Here is an 18,752-nt window from a genome sequence, read left to right as displayed (position 1 = left end):
ATCGATGATAATAGTAGCTAACTATGAGTTTATTGAAAGAACTTCAAAGGTCTAACCTAGGTAAATCACTTACAAGCATAACTCAGCATATTACTAGCTCAATCCCTGGTCCTCAATTCATGCAAAACAAAAATAAATTTAAAATAATAATTCAATCAAAGTCTAAAATTCAAGGTTCTTGAGTGTTTGGTCTGTGGTTTTGACATTCAATCAATTCAATGTACCTACTCTGTGGTTTTGACTTTTTTATGCGAACTTAAAACCATAGACTACCAAAGTGCCAAAGATCTAGTTGCTAATATTATTATTTTATCTAAATCTGTAAGCTAATTAGTTTTATTATTTTTCAATAAAAATATAACTAACTAGGTTTTTATAAGTCTACATAATTTTTAATTTAAATTATTTTAAAATAATAGACCACCAAGGCAATGAACCAACGGAACCAACAACGAATAAATAAAATCATAGACTGTAAATCTACTTAGTTTCCAAAAAGTTGCCGACCGGAAGTGCTGCCGCTTTGAGTTCTGTAATCTGTCATATTTTTTGATCTATAGATTTTTACAAATGCTATCAAAATTCTAATTCGTTTTATTACTCGTATTCTTTATTAATGTTAAGTATTATTCGAAGTTGGCCGGAGTTTCATTGACTTCCAATTGCTTGTTACTTTTTAAGGTAAGTTAAAAGAGTTCCTATTTCAATGAGAAATTATGGATGCCTCGATAACGTTAGATGGACATTGGAATGACGAAGCCGATAGTGCCCTATGTTGTATATTCATATAGGCGTGAGCTGTGTTGCACTACCTTAATGATATAAATACTGATGCATCATTATAAATAGGAATTTATGCAATATAATGTGGATAAGTAAGACTAGGAACGCCCTTCCAAGTTTATGTCGGCACCACGCTCGTATAGCAGTATGGCCCTGGCTGTATGGTCTAAGATCTTTGCCTAAAAAAAGTGATTCAATGTGAAATCGATGTCCATATTCCATTCACTGTATTGACTATTGTTGTATATTTATAAGGCTTCCCTTATCAGTTGCTAAGTATTTGTAGGATTTCACTGATTGTAGTAGGTATCGTTTTTGTTTTAAAAATACATAGGTATACAACAATCTCGCAATTCTATCTGATAATGGTTTTTGTCCTTTCGAAGTCTGTTTTATTATAATTTGACACTTTCAACATTAAATAAAATTACGAAAACATTGCTTGAAGAGTAAATTAAATAATTATTTCCTGATGACATTTTCCTTGTTCTACTAATAAAATTAAATAATTATTGACTTACAATAGCTTGAAATCTATACTAGGTAAGTAGGTAATTAGTGATTTAATAAGGAAAATATTCTCTTATTACAAACAAAATACTGCTAGTCAAAAATTAATTTATTTATTTAAAATTTTCATTCCCCTTTGAATATGGAATTTCCAAAAAACCTTCCTTAGTGAATGCTTACATTATAAAAAGAATCTATGTACTTTCTAAATTTCAAGTTTCTAACACCAGATGATAGCATTGATAGGTCAGTCAGTCAGTCAGGACAAGTTTTTTTATATGTATAGACTAGCTTTTGCTCGCGACTTCGTCCAAATATCAATCCCCTATTTCACCCCCTTATGGGTTGAATTTTCAAAAATCCTTTGCGGAGAAGCAGATGCCTACATCATAATAGCTATCTGCATGCCAAATTTCAGCCCAATCCGTCCAGTAGTTTGAGCTGTGCATTGATAAATCAGTCAGTCAGTCACCCTTTCCTTTTATATATTTAGATAATGTCTGGAGAGCCAGAAGTAGCACGCACACCTGAGGAAGAGGAGATAGAAGATGAAGAAATTAAGTCCTCATACAGGCCTCCACCAGAGAAAACTATTGAGGAAATCCTGGCAGCCGATCAAGAGGATGAGTCCCTCAGGAAATATAAGGAGGCCTTGCTGGGACAGGCACAGACAGGGACTGTTATTGTTGGTAAGATAATATCCATACTAAAGTCATTTCATTTGCTTTAACAGCGGAGGAAAATAATTATGTTAAAAATAAATATAAAAATCATTGTTTTTATAAATTATTCTCTTTAGTAATGAATTCTAGCCCATTAAAATCCTATGGGAACTCTTTGAATTTCCAGGATAAAAAGTAGCCTATGCCAATTTCCAAAACGCCAGCTTCTTTTATACCAAATTTCATATCAATCAATTAAACGGATGGGCCTTTTAGTATCCTGTGGGAACTCTTTGATTTTCTGGGATAAAAAGTAGCCAATGTTAAATTCTTCGGCTGTGAAAAGCTAGCAGACAAACAGACAGACAGACTGACACACTTTTGCATTTATAATCTTTAGTTGTATGGATTAGATTAGTATTGGTCTATGATCTGCACAAAACACCAGGTTGCAAGTTGCAACTTCAGATTGTGCAACTTGATCTTGCACAAAGATAGTTTATATACTGGAGATAGACATATTTAATTTTTACCTTGGAAAATCAAAGAGTACCCGTAGGATTAAAAAAACTGAATCTATGCAAATGAAGTCACAGGCTTTATCTAGTTCTATATCTTAAAATTTATTTATCAAATGGCCGGTGTTATAATCTACCAGCAGCAACGAAAATCAACAAAAACGTTATTTTTAGGGTTCTATACCTCAAAAGGAAAAAAGGAACCCTTATAGGATCACTTTGTTGTCTGTCTGTCTGTCAAGAAAACCTATAGGGTACTTTCCGTTGACCTAGAATCATGAAATTTGGCAGGTAGGTAGGTCTTATAGTACAAGTAAAAGAATAAATCCGAAAACCGTGAATTTGTGGTTACATCATTAAAAAAAAATTAAAATGTGTTCATGAACAAATTATTAGTATTTTCAATTTTCAAAGTAAGATTAATATACCAAGTGGGGTATCATATGAAAGGGCTTTTCTTGTACATTTTAAAACAGATTTTCATTTATTTTTATGCATAATAGTTTTTGATTTATCGGGCAAAATGTCGATAAAATACGATTTTAGTACGGAACCCTCAGTGCGCGAGTCTCACTCGCACGTGGCCGGTTTTTTTAAAGATTTTAGAACATGAATCATAAATACAAGATAGAGCATTCAGTTGTATGTGCATGTCAGTTATCTATAACTCGGCATTTACTGAATTGTCAACTTAACATGATATCGCGAGGCTTATCTATTGTGATCTCATGACAACCTTATCAGCCTGTTTATGTCTGTTCGAAGATGTATTGACCTCAAAATCAACTGGGAAATTTATGGGTTTTGAAAACTCGAACCTCACTAGCATAAATACATACAGTAAAAGGCTTATTACACGTTCTTTAATAAGACGTCCTAAATGGTATAGTAACCGTACTTTACCTTCCCGCAACCGCCGAGTTCTTCTCGGTAGGAACGGCATTCCGAACCAGTGGTAAATTAAAACTACCTGACTATTCATAAGTACTTGTAAAGGACCCCGTATGGGTTCGAAACTAGTCGGGCTAACGTCGACTAAACACGTGAGTACAGCCGTGGACAGATATTATTTACTACTTGTAGAAAGTTTACATGAATAAAAAAACATTCTATTCTATTCTATTCCATCCTATTCTATTTTATTCCACGTATTTGTAAGAGTTATATTTCGATGAAGAATCAATGTGGATGTTTTGGCTAAAAGTCCAGATTACTTTGCCCGCCATCAAACTCAAACAAATTTTGGTTTAAATGTTAAAGCTTATAAATTGCTTTCTGGGCAAAGTATCATTGAGTGGCAAAGTTGGCTAGTTTGACAGGAACCATTTTAAAGACAGCATCACTGAAAAAAAAAAAAAAATTACAGAACTTAATATCACTTGCTTTAACGGTGAAGGAAAACCTTGTGAGGAAACCTGCATGCCTGAGAGTTCTCCATAATGTTCTTAAAGGTGTGTGAAGTCTACCAATCTGCACATGGCCAGCGTGGTAGAATATGGCCAAACCCTTCTAAACTACTCTGAGAGGAGACCCGTGCTCTGTAGTGAGCCGGCGATGGGTTGATCATGATGGATAATAAATTTACTGAATTTGTTTTTAGATCCAAATGACCCTCGTAAGGTGATCGTGAAGAAGTTAGCCCTGACCGTCACCGACAGAGATGACCTGGAACTGGACCTCAGTGGAGATCTGACCGATTTGAAGAAACAGGTAAGTTCTTACTGTTTTGTAGGGTTCAATTTTCCAAAATCCCTAGCAGATCCCAGCGTCACAATAGCTATCTGCATGGCGAATTTCAGCTTGATCTGTTCAGTGGTTTGAGCTGTGCGTTGATAAATCAGTCGGTCAGTCAGTCAGCTTATCGTTTTACATATTTAGATTTCAGTCGATAAACAATGGTTATTTGCATTATAATAGGGTCTTGAAATGAATAAAAATCATGATTTTTTATAATTATTTTCTTTAATAATGAATTCTAGCCCCATAAACTGCTATACAAAAAATCAGTTCATTTTATTACTACAGTCCAAGACCCTATTCATGAAAATATTAACTCATATCCCAATTCCCAAATTGTTAATATACGGAATGAAAATCCTTATAAGTCCCGCAAATTGCTATTGCGCTGGAACCATGTCTCATTAACATCGAAATGACGTCATTTTGACGTCAGCCGAAATAAAATATATACCATCAGCTCGAAATTTCAGTCCAGTGCTGACGTCACTAAAATGGCGGCCACGCGCATTAGCAATTAGCGGGACTTATACATAATTGAACTTATGCCTTATTCGAGAGACAAACAACCCGTATAAAAATTTTGCTCTCGAGATTTTCCTATTTCATATATATATATTTCTATGTCATAATATCTTTCGAAATTCGCCTACCCATTTGTATTGTGCCAAGAAAGTGTCAAAGCAATTAGGAAACTGTCGATTTCTAAAGAGAAGATTTATCACCTTCACTGAATTATTATACTCATTGATCAGTGATGCCATGAACACCGTAAGGGCAAAAGCATACACGAAGTAGAGAGTCTTCGATAACAACTAACACTGGAATTCATTCTGAAGATAGGGTTATCTTTAGGGCACCATTCAGACGAAAATGTGCCATATTCAACATACAATGCATTAGGGTAGCGACACACCTGCTGAACGTACGACGCCGATACTTCAGCGACTGAACTATATCGGTCGTAACTCATAGTATTCGGTTGGCGTGACACACCAAACGCGCCGAACAGTCGGACGGGGCGGCGGCGCCGGGCGTTTAGTTCAGCGCTTTACGCGACGAAAAATTACGTAGGTACGGCGGCACGTGGCGTCGTCGTCAGCCGGTGTCGTGACTTTATGGTGTGCTGTTGCGACGTGGTGAATTGCCCAGAAAGGTGGATTTTATTACAATATTGCCTATTATAGAGGGCTTAGAAGAAGAAGAACACGCACCGAACTTTCGATCGAGTAACGCGTCGCGTAAGGTGTCGCTTGCTCTGCAAAATACATTGAATGCGTTCTAGCCGAAATAATCGCCCAACGGAACGCATCAGAAATTCAGTAGATGTGTCATAGGTAACTTAAAAAACATTGCGAGCGTATTGATCCGAACTTTCAGCGCCGTACTTTCGGCAAGTGTGTCGCTACACTTGAGGTTGAATATGATATGTCATCTGAATAGTCCCCTACTTAGAGTATTGACTATGAATTCCAGTGTAAAACTCAATTTATTTTTATATTACGCTTAAAAATCCATACTAGTATTATTAATGTGCAAGTGTGTGTGTCTGTCTGTCTGCTAGCTTTTCACGGCTCAACGGTTTAACTGATTTTGATGAAATTTGGTACAGAGGTAGCTTACATCCTGGGGAAGGACATAGGCTACCTTTTATTCCAGAAAATAAAAAAGAGTTCCCACGGGATTTTTAAAAAACCTAAATCCACGCGGACGAAGTCGCGGGCATCAGCTAGTGGTTAATAAGAAAGCAAAACGGAGGGGACTGGGCTGACACATTCAAGTCTGCTTGTTTTTTTTTGTACTAATCAAAATAACTCTTCAAAGAGACGCCATAAAGGATTATTAAATGACGTAAAATGTGTATATACCAATTCCAATCAAAGCTGAACGCATATCCGAGACAGGTGGCATTAATAACGGCATATGTTTAGCCTATAGTCCTATACGAACGATGGACTGTATCCCTTGGCGACACTCCAAGACAGTGCGACTTATCAATCGAATACTCGTATACCATCTTCCCGGTCCAATCGAGCCGGTGCGATCTTTAGGCTGCCTGTCCACTGGTGCGGAGCGGAGCTGAGATGTGTTGAGCAAGCCAATCAGATAGTCGGTAAATAACGTGATAAATTTATTCCGTCATCTGACAAAACTCTGATTGGTCAACTATACACATCTCCGCTCCGCTCCGCACCAGTGGACAGGCAGCCTTAGAGGTGTTCCTCGCAGTAGTAAATATGTTAGTAAACATTTTACCGCAAAACAAAACATTGGCACCGATTCCGTTGTCTTACTCTAAACTAAATTTAGAGTGTCTGCATCCTTTTCTTTTTAACCTAAAAAGGGATAGAACATGAACTTTACATTTATAAAGACTAAATTTTAGTGCACGCTACAAATTTAAACAGTAGGCTCGCGACTGTGCGCTAAAATCACGGGTTTTACCATCTTAAAATTAAATTTAAAACTGTCAAACTGCGTCTGTCCTTTTCATATTACATTAGTAAGAAGAGGATGCGAATACTTTAAAATTAGGTTGTGCTTAGAATCAGTACCATTATATAACAAAACAAGTTGATGCCCGTGACTTGGTTCGCATGGAATTACTTTTCAAAATCCTGTGGGGACTCTTTGATTTTTCGGGATAAAAAGTAGCCTATCTCACTGTCAAATTTTTTAACTATACCCATGCATAAAATAATGTCGATCCGTTGCACCGTTGCGACGTGATTGAAGCACAAACCAATGAACCAACGAACCAACAAACACACTTTCGCATTTATAATATGGGTAGGGATGGGAGGGAGGGGATGGGTAGGCTTTTCTTGTTATTAAGAGCCTGTTTCACAACCTCCAGATAAACTTTATCTAACAAATACATAATTGTGACATTATGACAGTTTTTGTATTGGGAATGTGTCAAAATGTCAAATTTATCTGTTAGATAAAGGTTATTTGGCGGTGGTGGTGAAACAAGCCCTAAATGTTTTCTCACATTTGCTACCAAAACAATTTCTGACAAAATGTAACAATTTGTAACTTTTGTTAGAAAATATTTACCCGGGTGACAGCGGGGTTTGCAGAGAAAAGCGACGTGGTTATAAAATGTTAGAAAATGTTCTACAACATGTTACGAACACCATTCCTTGGGCAACAGTTTTCAGTCAAGAGTGAATAGGCATCTTCTAGGCAAGCGCACTCTGTCTTGAGCTCTGTTCTGGAGACGCGTCGCGTGGTGTCACTCGCTGTTAACTCAAACATAATATGGCCAAGTATGAGAGCGTTCATGCAGAAGCGTTTGCTTTAGTACGACGTGCGACGCAACGCGCCGCGTCGTCAGAAAGGAGCCCTGAGGCTGCATCACTTGATTGCAGCTAAGCGCCAGTATATAAACTAAAAAAAAAACAAGACTGATTAGGAATGACGACTTTTTGTTGTGCAACATGTCGGTTGTCTGTCCATAAGCCATACTACACAAAATGCAGACGTTGGGGCTCGGTGTAAATGTCACGCGTAAACATTTACATGATTTATGAGAGGAGTGTTTTGAAGCTCATAAAATTGAAGTTTATTTTTCTTTTCTATGCCAAAAGTCAAAGCCCCTTTTGAAAATCATTTGTAGGTAGATATGTATATGTTTAACAGCCGTACTCAGAGTCGCTGAATCGTTACTTAAGTTTAGTTAAAACGAGACAGCTAATATCTCTCACATAAATCTGTCTCGTTTTAACTCAATCTTAAGTAACGATTAGCGACTCTGAGTACCGCGGGTAGATTTATTTGTAGGAGAAAACAAGATGAAATGCCTATGACATAATATTTTAATGTAGATAACGGGTACTTATCACGATTAATTTGGCGTTTTTATTTGTCGATATTTCAACCCAATTGCACGGGTCGTGGTCACGACGGAACTGCCGTGCTGCGAGAGCTGAAGTTCGAGCTGTCAAGGGCAATAGCGAACTACCCTCTTTCTTATTTTCGCTGGAACTTCACGAGCTCATACCCGTTATTTTAAAATATGTCGTTAAACCATGAAATAAGCTTAAAATTATAAATACCTATGAGTCATGAAGGAAAAACTGATTAGGTTGAATAAAAGTCTAATACTTACTAGACTACTAGTTGTACTGCTCAGTTTACGCCTGACATAGTCCGGAGTTAGATGACTATTTGTGTTGAATGAATGGCTCTTCCCGTTCAACTCATCGTTTTGTTGTAGGATATGATGTAACTTGTGGATATGAAACTATCATAGACAGCACCCATTTCTATTAGTCATCGTAGCTTTTTTTTTGTAGAGAAATCACGGGAAGATACCTATAAGTCATGAAAGAAAAACCAATTGGGTTGAATAAAAGTCTAGTACTTACTATACTATTCGTTGTACTGCTCAGTTTACGCCTGACATAGTTCGGAGTTAGATCACTATTTGTGTTGAATGAATGGCTCTTCCCGTCGTCGCGTCGTTTTGTTTTGTCTTGTTTCGATATGACGTAACTTGTGGATATGAAACTATTATAGACGGGATCTATTTCTATTAGTTATTGAATATTGGTAACAGATTTATTAGGTTCGCATAAAACACCTGCAAAAATAAACCAAAACGCCTAAAGCGCCACAGTTTTAAACAGTTCACGACAGTTATGGAGCTTTTATTAGTACAACAACACACACAACAAGCTTCGACGTTACTGCAAGTTGCTCTATTTTATTCTCTGATTTTACGTCACCATAGCCTAATACATACCCATACATACCCATTATTTACAGCGTACGTCGACTGAGTTGCCGGGCAACTCGTCGACCGTGCGCAATAAGCTCTTATAAGTCCCGGAAATTGCTAATACGCGTGGGCGCCATTTTAGTGACGTCAGCAAGACTGAAGTTTCGAACTGATGGTATATTTGTATTTCGGCTGAAGTCAAAATGACGTCATTTCGATGTTAATGAGACATGGTTCCAGCACACGAATAGATATTATAGACCAGAGGGGAAGCTTCACACTAGCTCACGCACACCACGACGTGCCACGAACACTCCGTGCGCCCAGTTTGGCGGCAAACGGAGCGTCCGTGACACGTCGTGTTGTGCGTGAGCTGCGCTAGAGTGAGTGAACCTACAGCCAGCCGCTAGTATGAAGCTTCCCCTCTGGTCTATATATCTATTCGTGTGGTTCCAGCGCTATTGCGCTCCAACAACAGCAATTTGCGGGACTTAAAACTTACTTTACACTAACTTTATATTATTACTATGGAGTATTTACTTTACACTAACTTTATATTATTATTATAGTGACTTTTATTATTTTTCGTTGATTCCAGGTGTTTATAATAAGAGAGGGCGTGCAGTACCGGATAAGGATTGATTTCATCGTGCAGCGCGAGATCGTGCACGGCCTTAAGTACGTCCAGAAGACGTACCGTCTAGGAGTACCAGGTGATTTTCCTGTTTCATACCACACTGACCTTGTTTGACCCCTTAGGGAGGTATATTGGCAGGGAATAATTTCTACCGAAAAAAAAAAATTGCGAATTGCGCATATGCGTACTGTAGTAATAAAATGACGTGATTTTTTTTTGTATAGCGATAGTTTATGGGGCTAAAATAAGACCTACCTACCTGCCAAATTTCATGATTCTAGGTCAACGGTAAGTACCCTTTAGGCTTTCTTGGTAGACACGACAAACAGACAACAAAGTGATCCTATTCCTTTTGAGGTACGGAACCCAAAAAAGGAGAGTACCCATGCCACTCATGGTATATCTATGGCTGAGATCTATTGCGCACTTTGACTTTACTCAGACTTAAGATTGAGTTAAAACGAGACAGATTTATGTGAGAGATATACGGATGTCTCGTTTTAACTCTGTCTTAAGTCTAGCAAAGTTGGAGTGGGCTCTATAGATCTCAACCTAACAGCCTATGGCCCATACATTAAATATGTTTATTCCATGCAATCTGGACAGTGGTGGGTATGTATCATATTAATAGATACATTAATTTATATTCATACCACGCTATTCTTACACGCCTATAAATATTCAGGGTGTCGCATTGTTGTGTTCCACGCCAGTGAAATATCACCGCTAAATCTACAGTAATTAGGCTTGTAATCGCTTGATAAATGGTTAAGCTATAAATAGTAGTAAGTTATTGAGGCAAACGTATGACACTTGACTGGGCGTTTGAGAACACGTAGTAAATTGTCCTATGATTTATTTGAAGTGGTGCCTTCTTTTTACACCAAATGTCAAAATGTTTAGCCTGTCAAACCCATAATTAATGCATAATGTTTGAGAAAGGTCTCACCGTAGACTGAGAAAAAATCTAGACAGGAACGTTTGCTTGCTCATTCACACTAAAAAGAGAGCACAGATAAAGTTACTAGATAAACAGAGACGCAGCTAACCTATTTTTTGTCCCTTATCGTGTAACCGATTTTTTTCAAGGACTACAACTTTAGTTGCGAAACTAACTGAGAATTCGTGACGTCATTGTATTTCTCATTAGTTATTTACTTGTTTTCACATAAAAAACGTTTAATAGAAATATTGTTGATCAGTTAATACGAATATTAACTACTAAACAGTGGTAATTGTCGTGTTATTCATCGTTACGTCGTGCTATCGCTATCTCAGACAAACAGTGCCTGTTGCCAGTGATGACATGGATCCGAGCCATGGTCGCTAATTATGGGCCTCATAAGAAAGCTCAGAGTCCCTCAGCGGGCGATGGAGAGAGCTATGCTTGGAGTTTCTCTACGTGATCAAATCAGATATGAGGAGATCCATAGGAGAACTAGATTAACCGACATAGCTCAACAGGTTGCGAAGCTAAAGTGGCAATGGGCAGGGTACATAGTTCGTAAAACCGATAGACGTTGGGGTACAAGGTGCTGGAATGGCGACCTCGCACCGGAAGACGCAGTGTTGGAAGACCCCCCAGAGAAGAGTGGACGGATGACATCAGACGAGTCGCAGGAAGCCGCTGGATTAAAGCGGCGCAAGACCGTGGCATGTGCAAGTCCCTACAAGAGACCTAAATAATTTTGTTAAGTGGTTATAATAAAAAGAATACCCGGCTGAGTTTGTTGTGGGATCTTCTCAGACCTGGGCGCGTTTGGAACTCTCGTAGCTTTAGTTTTAAGTTTGCGTAATAATTATCACCACTATATCTTACAAATCCAACATCTGACTATCAAAAAGAGTAATTTATTACCTATTTTGAATAAATTATTTGACTTTGACTTTATGTCCAGCAGTGGACGTCTATCAGTTGATGATGATGATGACCCATTAAAGTTAGCTTGCTACCACGTTAGATTAGACCTTTGCATCATCACGTGACATTGCAGTCAAGGGCTAACTTATAATCGAATAAAAAAACTTTTTCCTCACCATATACATTTCAATTTCCAGTGGACAAAATGACCCACATGGTGGGTTCGTACCCCCCCAAAACGGAGATCCAGTCCTACACCACCCCCCCAGAAGACGCGCCTTCAGGCATGATGGCGCGAGGCTCGTACACTGTCAACAGCCTCTTCACTGACGACGATAAGAACATACACCTGCAATGGGAGTGGAGTTTCGAGATCAAGAAGGACTGGAAGGATTAAATGCTTGGCTTAGATTTAAACTGGATTGGACCCTGTCTGTTTCGAACTTAACTGTCTCTCCAATGCAATGGTTTGGGTGAGCGGATCAATTTTTTTTAGTTTTTACTGCAAATTTTTTATTCTGTGCAAATGTTCAGATATAAATGCAAACATAGTACTGCAAAAATAAACAAAAGCGTTGCAAAAAATTGTAATTTTCAAAAAAAAATAATCAAATAAATTTTTTTGCAATAAAAAAATTTAATAACTTTTTTGTTATCAGTGCAAAACGTTAAAACAAAAAATAAACTAGAATAACGTGTAAATATTGGATTTCAAATAAAATTTTATTTTAAAATAAATATAAAACTAATTTTATAATTTTACTACTTAATAAGAAAAAAATATACTTAAGTTGGTATCTGTAAAAAAAGTATGCAGAATCAAATGTAAAATTCGTGTAAAAAAGATTTTTTATAAACAAAATATCAGGACCATTAAATAAATCAATGGACAAAACTTTGAGCAGAAAACCGTACTTTGTTTTCACAAACTCAAAAATAAAAATAAGCTTTTCTTATATTTTTTTCTAGATCATTTTACCTCTAATATAATTTATGTATCAGAAAAAATACTTAATTATTTATGTATCAATCGAAAATACATCGTTATTTCTGTAAAGAAATGTTGTAAAATAGAAGAAGTGTTGAAAAATTTTCTGTAAAGAAAAGTATGTGCCATAATGCAAAAAACTTGCATTGCTCAAGAAAACGAATAAAGTGTTACGCACATTTGCTATGACGCGTCCAATCCAGTTGCAAATGTCGATGCGAGTGACTGACTGAGGTAGCCGACAGTGCAAAACGCCCTAATTCTAACGCCTGCATATTAAGAGAGATTGGACGGTTGGCTCATTAAAAAGTTGCAGTAGCCGCAGGAAATGTTCATTATTCGTAGTCGCTAGTTCGGCTTCGTAGAGCGTTCTCTCTGTCACTCTTATCTATGTGACGCTCTACAAAACCGCTATCTCTTTCTAAAGATCGATGTTCAATATTTCCTGCCGGGTACTGTACAAAATGACCGCCAGATCGGTATGAATCAGAAATAAAAATTTAGAAAGCTACTTAGCAGTAGTACGTTGCCTAATTTCTCACTATATATTTGTGTCGTTTAGTTATAACCCTAAGACCGCGTTCACACGACATTTGCAACGCACGTTTTTTTTACAGATAAATCTTACCGAATACGTAGTACATAATACATTGAATACAATATCACTGATCACAAAAAACGTAGTTTTATTCGTGTGAACGGTTCTATACAAAGTGTATGCGCCACTACGTATTTGGTTCATTGACTTATACATTACTTCGTCTGGACAGGGCTATTGAACAAACAAAATGGCACCGACGCAGTGGTGCTTTAGCACCAATGCAACCTCAGTGACGTCTGGATTTCAAACGGGTCGTTCATTAGTATCTAAGAGGTGGCGCTGATTTATTTGGTTCCAAAACCGTGAAAAATTTATCATATTATCTTGTAATTTATATCGATGATTTGGTAAGTTTCATCTTGCAAATAAACGTGCGATGTTAATGCCGTGTGAACGGGGCCTGACGATTAAAATATGCAACGTTAGAATTTGAGCACATGTTTACAATAAAACATTATTATGTATCTACAACTCTATAATAGAAACTACATTTTATACTAGCAATAAATAAAATGAAACCTCAAAGCCTTTTCATAAATAAATAATAATAATATCAACAGGATTTCTCTTTAAATTTTGATACTATGTAGTAGTTGTTAGTAGTGTCTTTTCTATTCAAATCCGATATTTTTATACAATTCGTATTGTTCGTTGTTTGTATTCATTTCCGTATGAAATTAAGCATAAAGGTGACTTCTCACGGTCAGTGAACATGTTCACTTCGTCGCTTTTTTAAAAACCAGTGTGACTATTTGGGCCATTACAAACGTGAGAACTAGGTCATAAATCATTTTTATCAGACCTCTAATTTTATATTAGACCTCGAACTTTAATGAACTGGAATATGGATGCTCTGGTGTTGTGAGTAACAGTAAAAAAAGGATCTGTCGATAGTCGATAACAGGTTATAAAAAGCGAGAGGAAATAATACAAAATTACGCTTCCCTTTATAGATAGCGACTTCTGCGACATTCTCACAACCGTATGATCGCGCGATCCATCCACGCTATTAACTATTTTTCGTAACCAGCTAGTAGAATCCTTAAAGAAAGCCATGAGCAATTAGGAGCAATTCGCGAAAATACGCGATTTTCACTCACCATTTTAGGTCTATGGCTGAGATCTATAGAGCGCACTTTGACTTTGCTCAGACTTAAGATTGACTTGAAACGAGACAGATTTATGTGAGAGATATACATCTGTCTCGTTTTAACTCCGGCTTAAGTGTAAGCTGCGTCAGAGTACGCTCTATAGATTTCACCCTAAGTGTTGATTGTCATCTCCAAGGTACGAATTTAGTCCTTAATTTAAAGGTGAACCATACTTTCGACATAACAGTTGAAACATAGAGCTAAAATGGCGAGTGAGATCTTAAAATGTACACATTGCATACATAGTTTTTAGTCGACACGTACCGTGGGAAGGCACCATATCTCTAATATTAAACTCAGAGTTGTCTGTGCTTAAGCCAGCCGCATATTATCGGAAATTGTCTAGCAGAAAAATTTCTGCCCCTTTCACTCTGCTAACAAGAAGCGTACACCCGGCCATTCTGACATTCTGCGGGGTCTAGTACAAAATGTATGAACAAAGTGCCATTCGGCATGCTTCCTAATTTTTTTCGGACAACCATTTCTGATAATATGCTTCAACTTAAAATATTCTTCAATCAAATTCCTAAATAATAAGAAAATTTATGAGAGAAAGCATTTTGTAGAGCCAATTAATATAAAGTAATTTGTAATCGTTGAATACTTTAATCTTAACAATATGGTACATTTTTGAATGTTTTAGACAGTTGTTTATATAGCCGATTATTATAGACATAAAAGCAATTGTAATCTGTTGAATTATGGACTCTATGATTCTTGAAATATGGTACATTTTTAAATGTTTTAGATTTTAGTCAGTTCTATAAATGTCGGCACTATAGTTATACCCGGTAAGTACCGGCATTCCTGTATCAAGCATTTCAAGCCAAGCTATGTGAGCTTATGACTGTGTGCGAAAATACATATTTCATAGTTGATAAGTACCCTCATTTTTACTCAAACCTTATGATAAACAGTACACGTCATGAAACATGACAAAGTGAGCGTCTGATGCCCGGTTTCTGGGGTACTTTTATCGGCGGTTTATCTATTCAATAGCGCTTTTGGTCCGATAACTCGAGACAGTGCGTTTCTGAACAACGCAATGCAAGATAAACTCCGTTAAAACTTAACTGGTAATGTGCGCCGTTTATCAATTCCATAACGTTATTTGACGTTTCATCTGTCAGTAGGTAGTTCATGGTTTGCGTATTTTTAGATTAAAAAGTATTTTAATAGTAAGTTGTTCGTAACTTTGCAAAAACAGTGTTTAGCCACTTATTTAGCATAGAATTTTTTTTCTATTATTAATAAAACTAGTGTTGGTGGGGAAATAAAATAATAATATGCATTTCAAACTCGTTTCCTGTAACAAACCCATCTAGTGACAGAATAATGAACTGGTTATCGGTTTCATAGTTTTTGTTGTATTCAGAAACGCATGGACTTATTAAACGACGTGTATCTTTTTATCATGTCACCTCTGAATAATCTGATTGGTCGAAAGCTGCGGTCCGTTTCAGTGGAGTCGCGCGGCGTCTTTCTTCTTCTTCTTCTTTGGGGCTATACAGGTTACAGGTCCTTGATATCCCTGAATCGCTGCGACCGTCTCCGATCTATCTTGATAGCAACTTAAACTAAGCTATATTTTCTTTGAAATATCGGCACCGATGCGTGGGTAACCCAGGCGTGCTTGATCGCGGCACACGTGCTTTGTTTTAGTATACCAATTTAAACCGTATGTCTAAGTTAATAACGCTGTAAATGTGTTTGGGTAGTTATCAATTTTTTTGTCGACTCTGTCGTTTTTCGTATTAAGATGTAAGAGAGAGCGAAACAAATATATTTCTAGTGGCGTCGTGTCTGTATAGTGTTGGTGCACCCAAATGGAGTATATTTTTAATACCTAGCTTCTAATGTAAAGAACCCAGTCAGTGACGCGCGAGTGGCAATAATATTGAGAGTATTACTTGTATGTATGTTCTTTCTTTTTTCGATAGTGTAAAATAGTCATTAAGAGTTTGCATATGAAGTACATTTTTATACGCCCCATTACTCGGGCGGTTGAGGCATTTTGGAATTTTAAAGGGGAATGATCATAGTAGCTTATTTTAGATATCATTTAATATTTTTAGGCGATATTTTAACCGTATTTTTAATCCTGCCTGCCTGAGCAACTACTGGATATTCAAAATGGCGCCAATGTAGTCTTCAAAATGGCGATAACTCAATTTAAAATGGCGTTTATATAACCTGGATTTTATAAATCTTTAATTTTATTATTTGGGACATGGTTGGGAAAAAACACTTATATACGGAAGGCTGTACGCCAGTTTATGCATTTTTTTAAATTATAATAAAAAATGAAAGATGGTGGTGGGAGACTTATGGGTGCAACAAAAAACCACTAATTGTTTTTTATTTAAATGTTAAATTGTTACTATGATGATTAACCTAAAACCTAAGTGGTCGCTTAGCAGGAATGAAATGGGGTGCTTCTGTGGTGCCACTGGTGCTCTTCGTTGTATTTTGTGTAAATGAAAATAAAAAATAAGAAACTTCACCTCATGAAATACTAAAATATATCTTATGACACCTGAAAGTTATGACAATTGTTGTAAAGTAAAATAAGACTATCTTTTCACTTTGAATATAATATTATGATTAAAATATGTGATATATTTTCTCACATAGGCCGGTTGCCCAATGGCTATTAATTAACGCCCGAGTTTTGACTCCGTTTGCATGGAATTTGCACCGCTAGTTTTTCGGAAATTAAATCTTACCCAATACGTAATGTATAGAATATACGTTGAGTATAGAATCGTACACACATTTATACTGCAAAAAAACGTACACAGTTTTAACCATGTGAACAGTTCTATACCTACTGCTGAGCGCCGATTTTTAGCAGCTTAGACAGACCCTGTTCACACGGCACTTGCACTTGCACGTTTTTTGGAATATAAATTCACGAATAAAAACACGTTTATACTGAAAAAAAAAAACGTACACACGTTCTAATCATGTGAAAGTTATGTACTCAGTGTGCGCTACTACGCATTTGGTAAGATTTATCCTGTAAAAAGTGGGCGGTGCCATTTACGTGTAAACGTGCTCTGATCTTGTAAAAACGTGTGGTATGTGTAATTCCGTGTGAATGGTGCCTTGGGCTTCAATCCAGACGCTCGGGCAACTCTATATAGCGACCCGAGGGCCCAGCCACAGCAAAAAAAGTGATGAAATTGACATTTAAAAAATAATTACTTGCTTATCATACATGTAAAAAAAATATATTTGAAAAGAGCCAGATAAATAGCGCAAAATCATTTGGCGTATGAGTATCGTATCGTAAATATTATAAGGCTTAAATTTTATAGAACTTTTAGAATTAGAACCCTTTTTTAACTGTCTCATTAATTACCTACACTTCTGACGTCACACTCAACCAATAGATCTGGGCAAAGGTATAGTAAGAGTAAAACACCTTGATTTTTTTTGATTTACTGTCTGTTACGTCACAGTAAAATGGTCCCTAAAGACCCTAGTTTTGAAATCATACATTCTGTATTGTTAACTTTTATATTTCATAAGTTCCAACTAGGGCACTCGATACTGTTTTCGAAAACTCGTACTAGGGATATGTTCTTAGTAGGTACGAGATTTTATGTCTCACTAACGTTGATAGTATTCGAGTGTCGAAACACTTCCATGTTATAGTAAACTGGATCTTAACTGCCTCGTTTTTAACCTCAAGTTTGTCTACGCATCTACAGCCAGCGCTCCAAGCGGAAACGTTGCGAAATTAAAATCAGAGGCAATGAATTTTTGACTTCGATTAAAGGCTCTTCAGGTCCATTTTACTTTGACGTTATTGTGTTTCGACTCTCGAATTCTAGCAACGTTGGAGAGACGAAAAATCCTATACTAAGCATGCGTTACTGCATAACGTGCGAAACTATTGCGACTACCCATGCTATGAAGGTATCAAAAATTTCGTGATACGGGGATGGGGGTCTATTCGCTATGACTTACAAATCGTATCTTGTATAGTCTGTACAAAATGACTCCTCACGCGCCATTTTAACTCTATGGGTCAACTGTCATCTCAAAAGTAAATTTCATATCAAAAGTAGACTAAAATCGTACTTTTGATATGAAATTTGACACAAAAAGTTAAAATGGCGCGTGAGGAGTTAAACTTTATAAATGCGGTTTATGATGTAAAACTGTCAAAATAAATCTGTTTAATGTCATAGAGTTGGGGCCCTGATTGGTGCTCGAGGTGTCACAAATTTTAACAGATGGTGTATAAAATAAATTAGAATGTATATTTCAGGTTCGGTTTTATTAGAGAAAATAAAAAATCTTAAATTTAATTATAAAATATTTATAGTTAATTAATTCTATCATTTACAAATTAAAACATTTCAATTTTGAATGCTCGTAGTGTACCTAATGTATTTTGTCTAGTAGGTTTTAATAATAATTTCTCGTAATATAAGTAGGTATGTCAAATTGATTCATTTGTTAATGCAGTAATTGATTATATTATTTTATTTCAATAGATGTGTAAAGTTGTATGCAATGTAATAGTTTGGCCAAAAATAAAGCTTATTTATTCAAATGTATTCGTTT

General features: G+C 36.6%; 1 protein-coding gene across 1 annotated transcript; it reads left to right on the top strand.

Annotated features, from left to right (window-relative positions):
- Nucleotides 1-510: 510 nt before the first annotated feature.
- Nucleotides 511-18,741, top strand: RhoGDI (rho GDP-dissociation inhibitor). The gene is made up of 5 exons (XM_034974589.2): nucleotides 511-681; nucleotides 1,787-1,982; nucleotides 4,074-4,183; nucleotides 9,535-9,649; nucleotides 11,632-18,741. The coding sequence occupies exons 2-5, from the start codon at nucleotides 1,790-1,792 to the stop codon at nucleotides 11,829-11,831; spliced, it is 618 nt and encodes a 205-aa protein (XP_034830480.1). The 5' UTR covers nucleotides 511-681; nucleotides 1,787-1,789; the 3' UTR covers nucleotides 11,832-18,741.
- The last annotated feature ends 11 nt before the right edge of the window (nucleotides 18,742-18,752 follow it).

Source organism: Maniola hyperantus, chromosome 13, assembly GCF_902806685.2.
Source record: "Maniola hyperantus chromosome 13, iAphHyp1.2, whole genome shotgun sequence".
NCBI classification, from domain to species: Eukaryota; Metazoa; Arthropoda; class Insecta; order Lepidoptera; family Nymphalidae; genus Maniola; species Maniola hyperantus.
The sequence above is the reverse complement of the archived record's forward strand: the minus strand, read 5'-3'. Positions and strand labels throughout refer to the sequence as shown.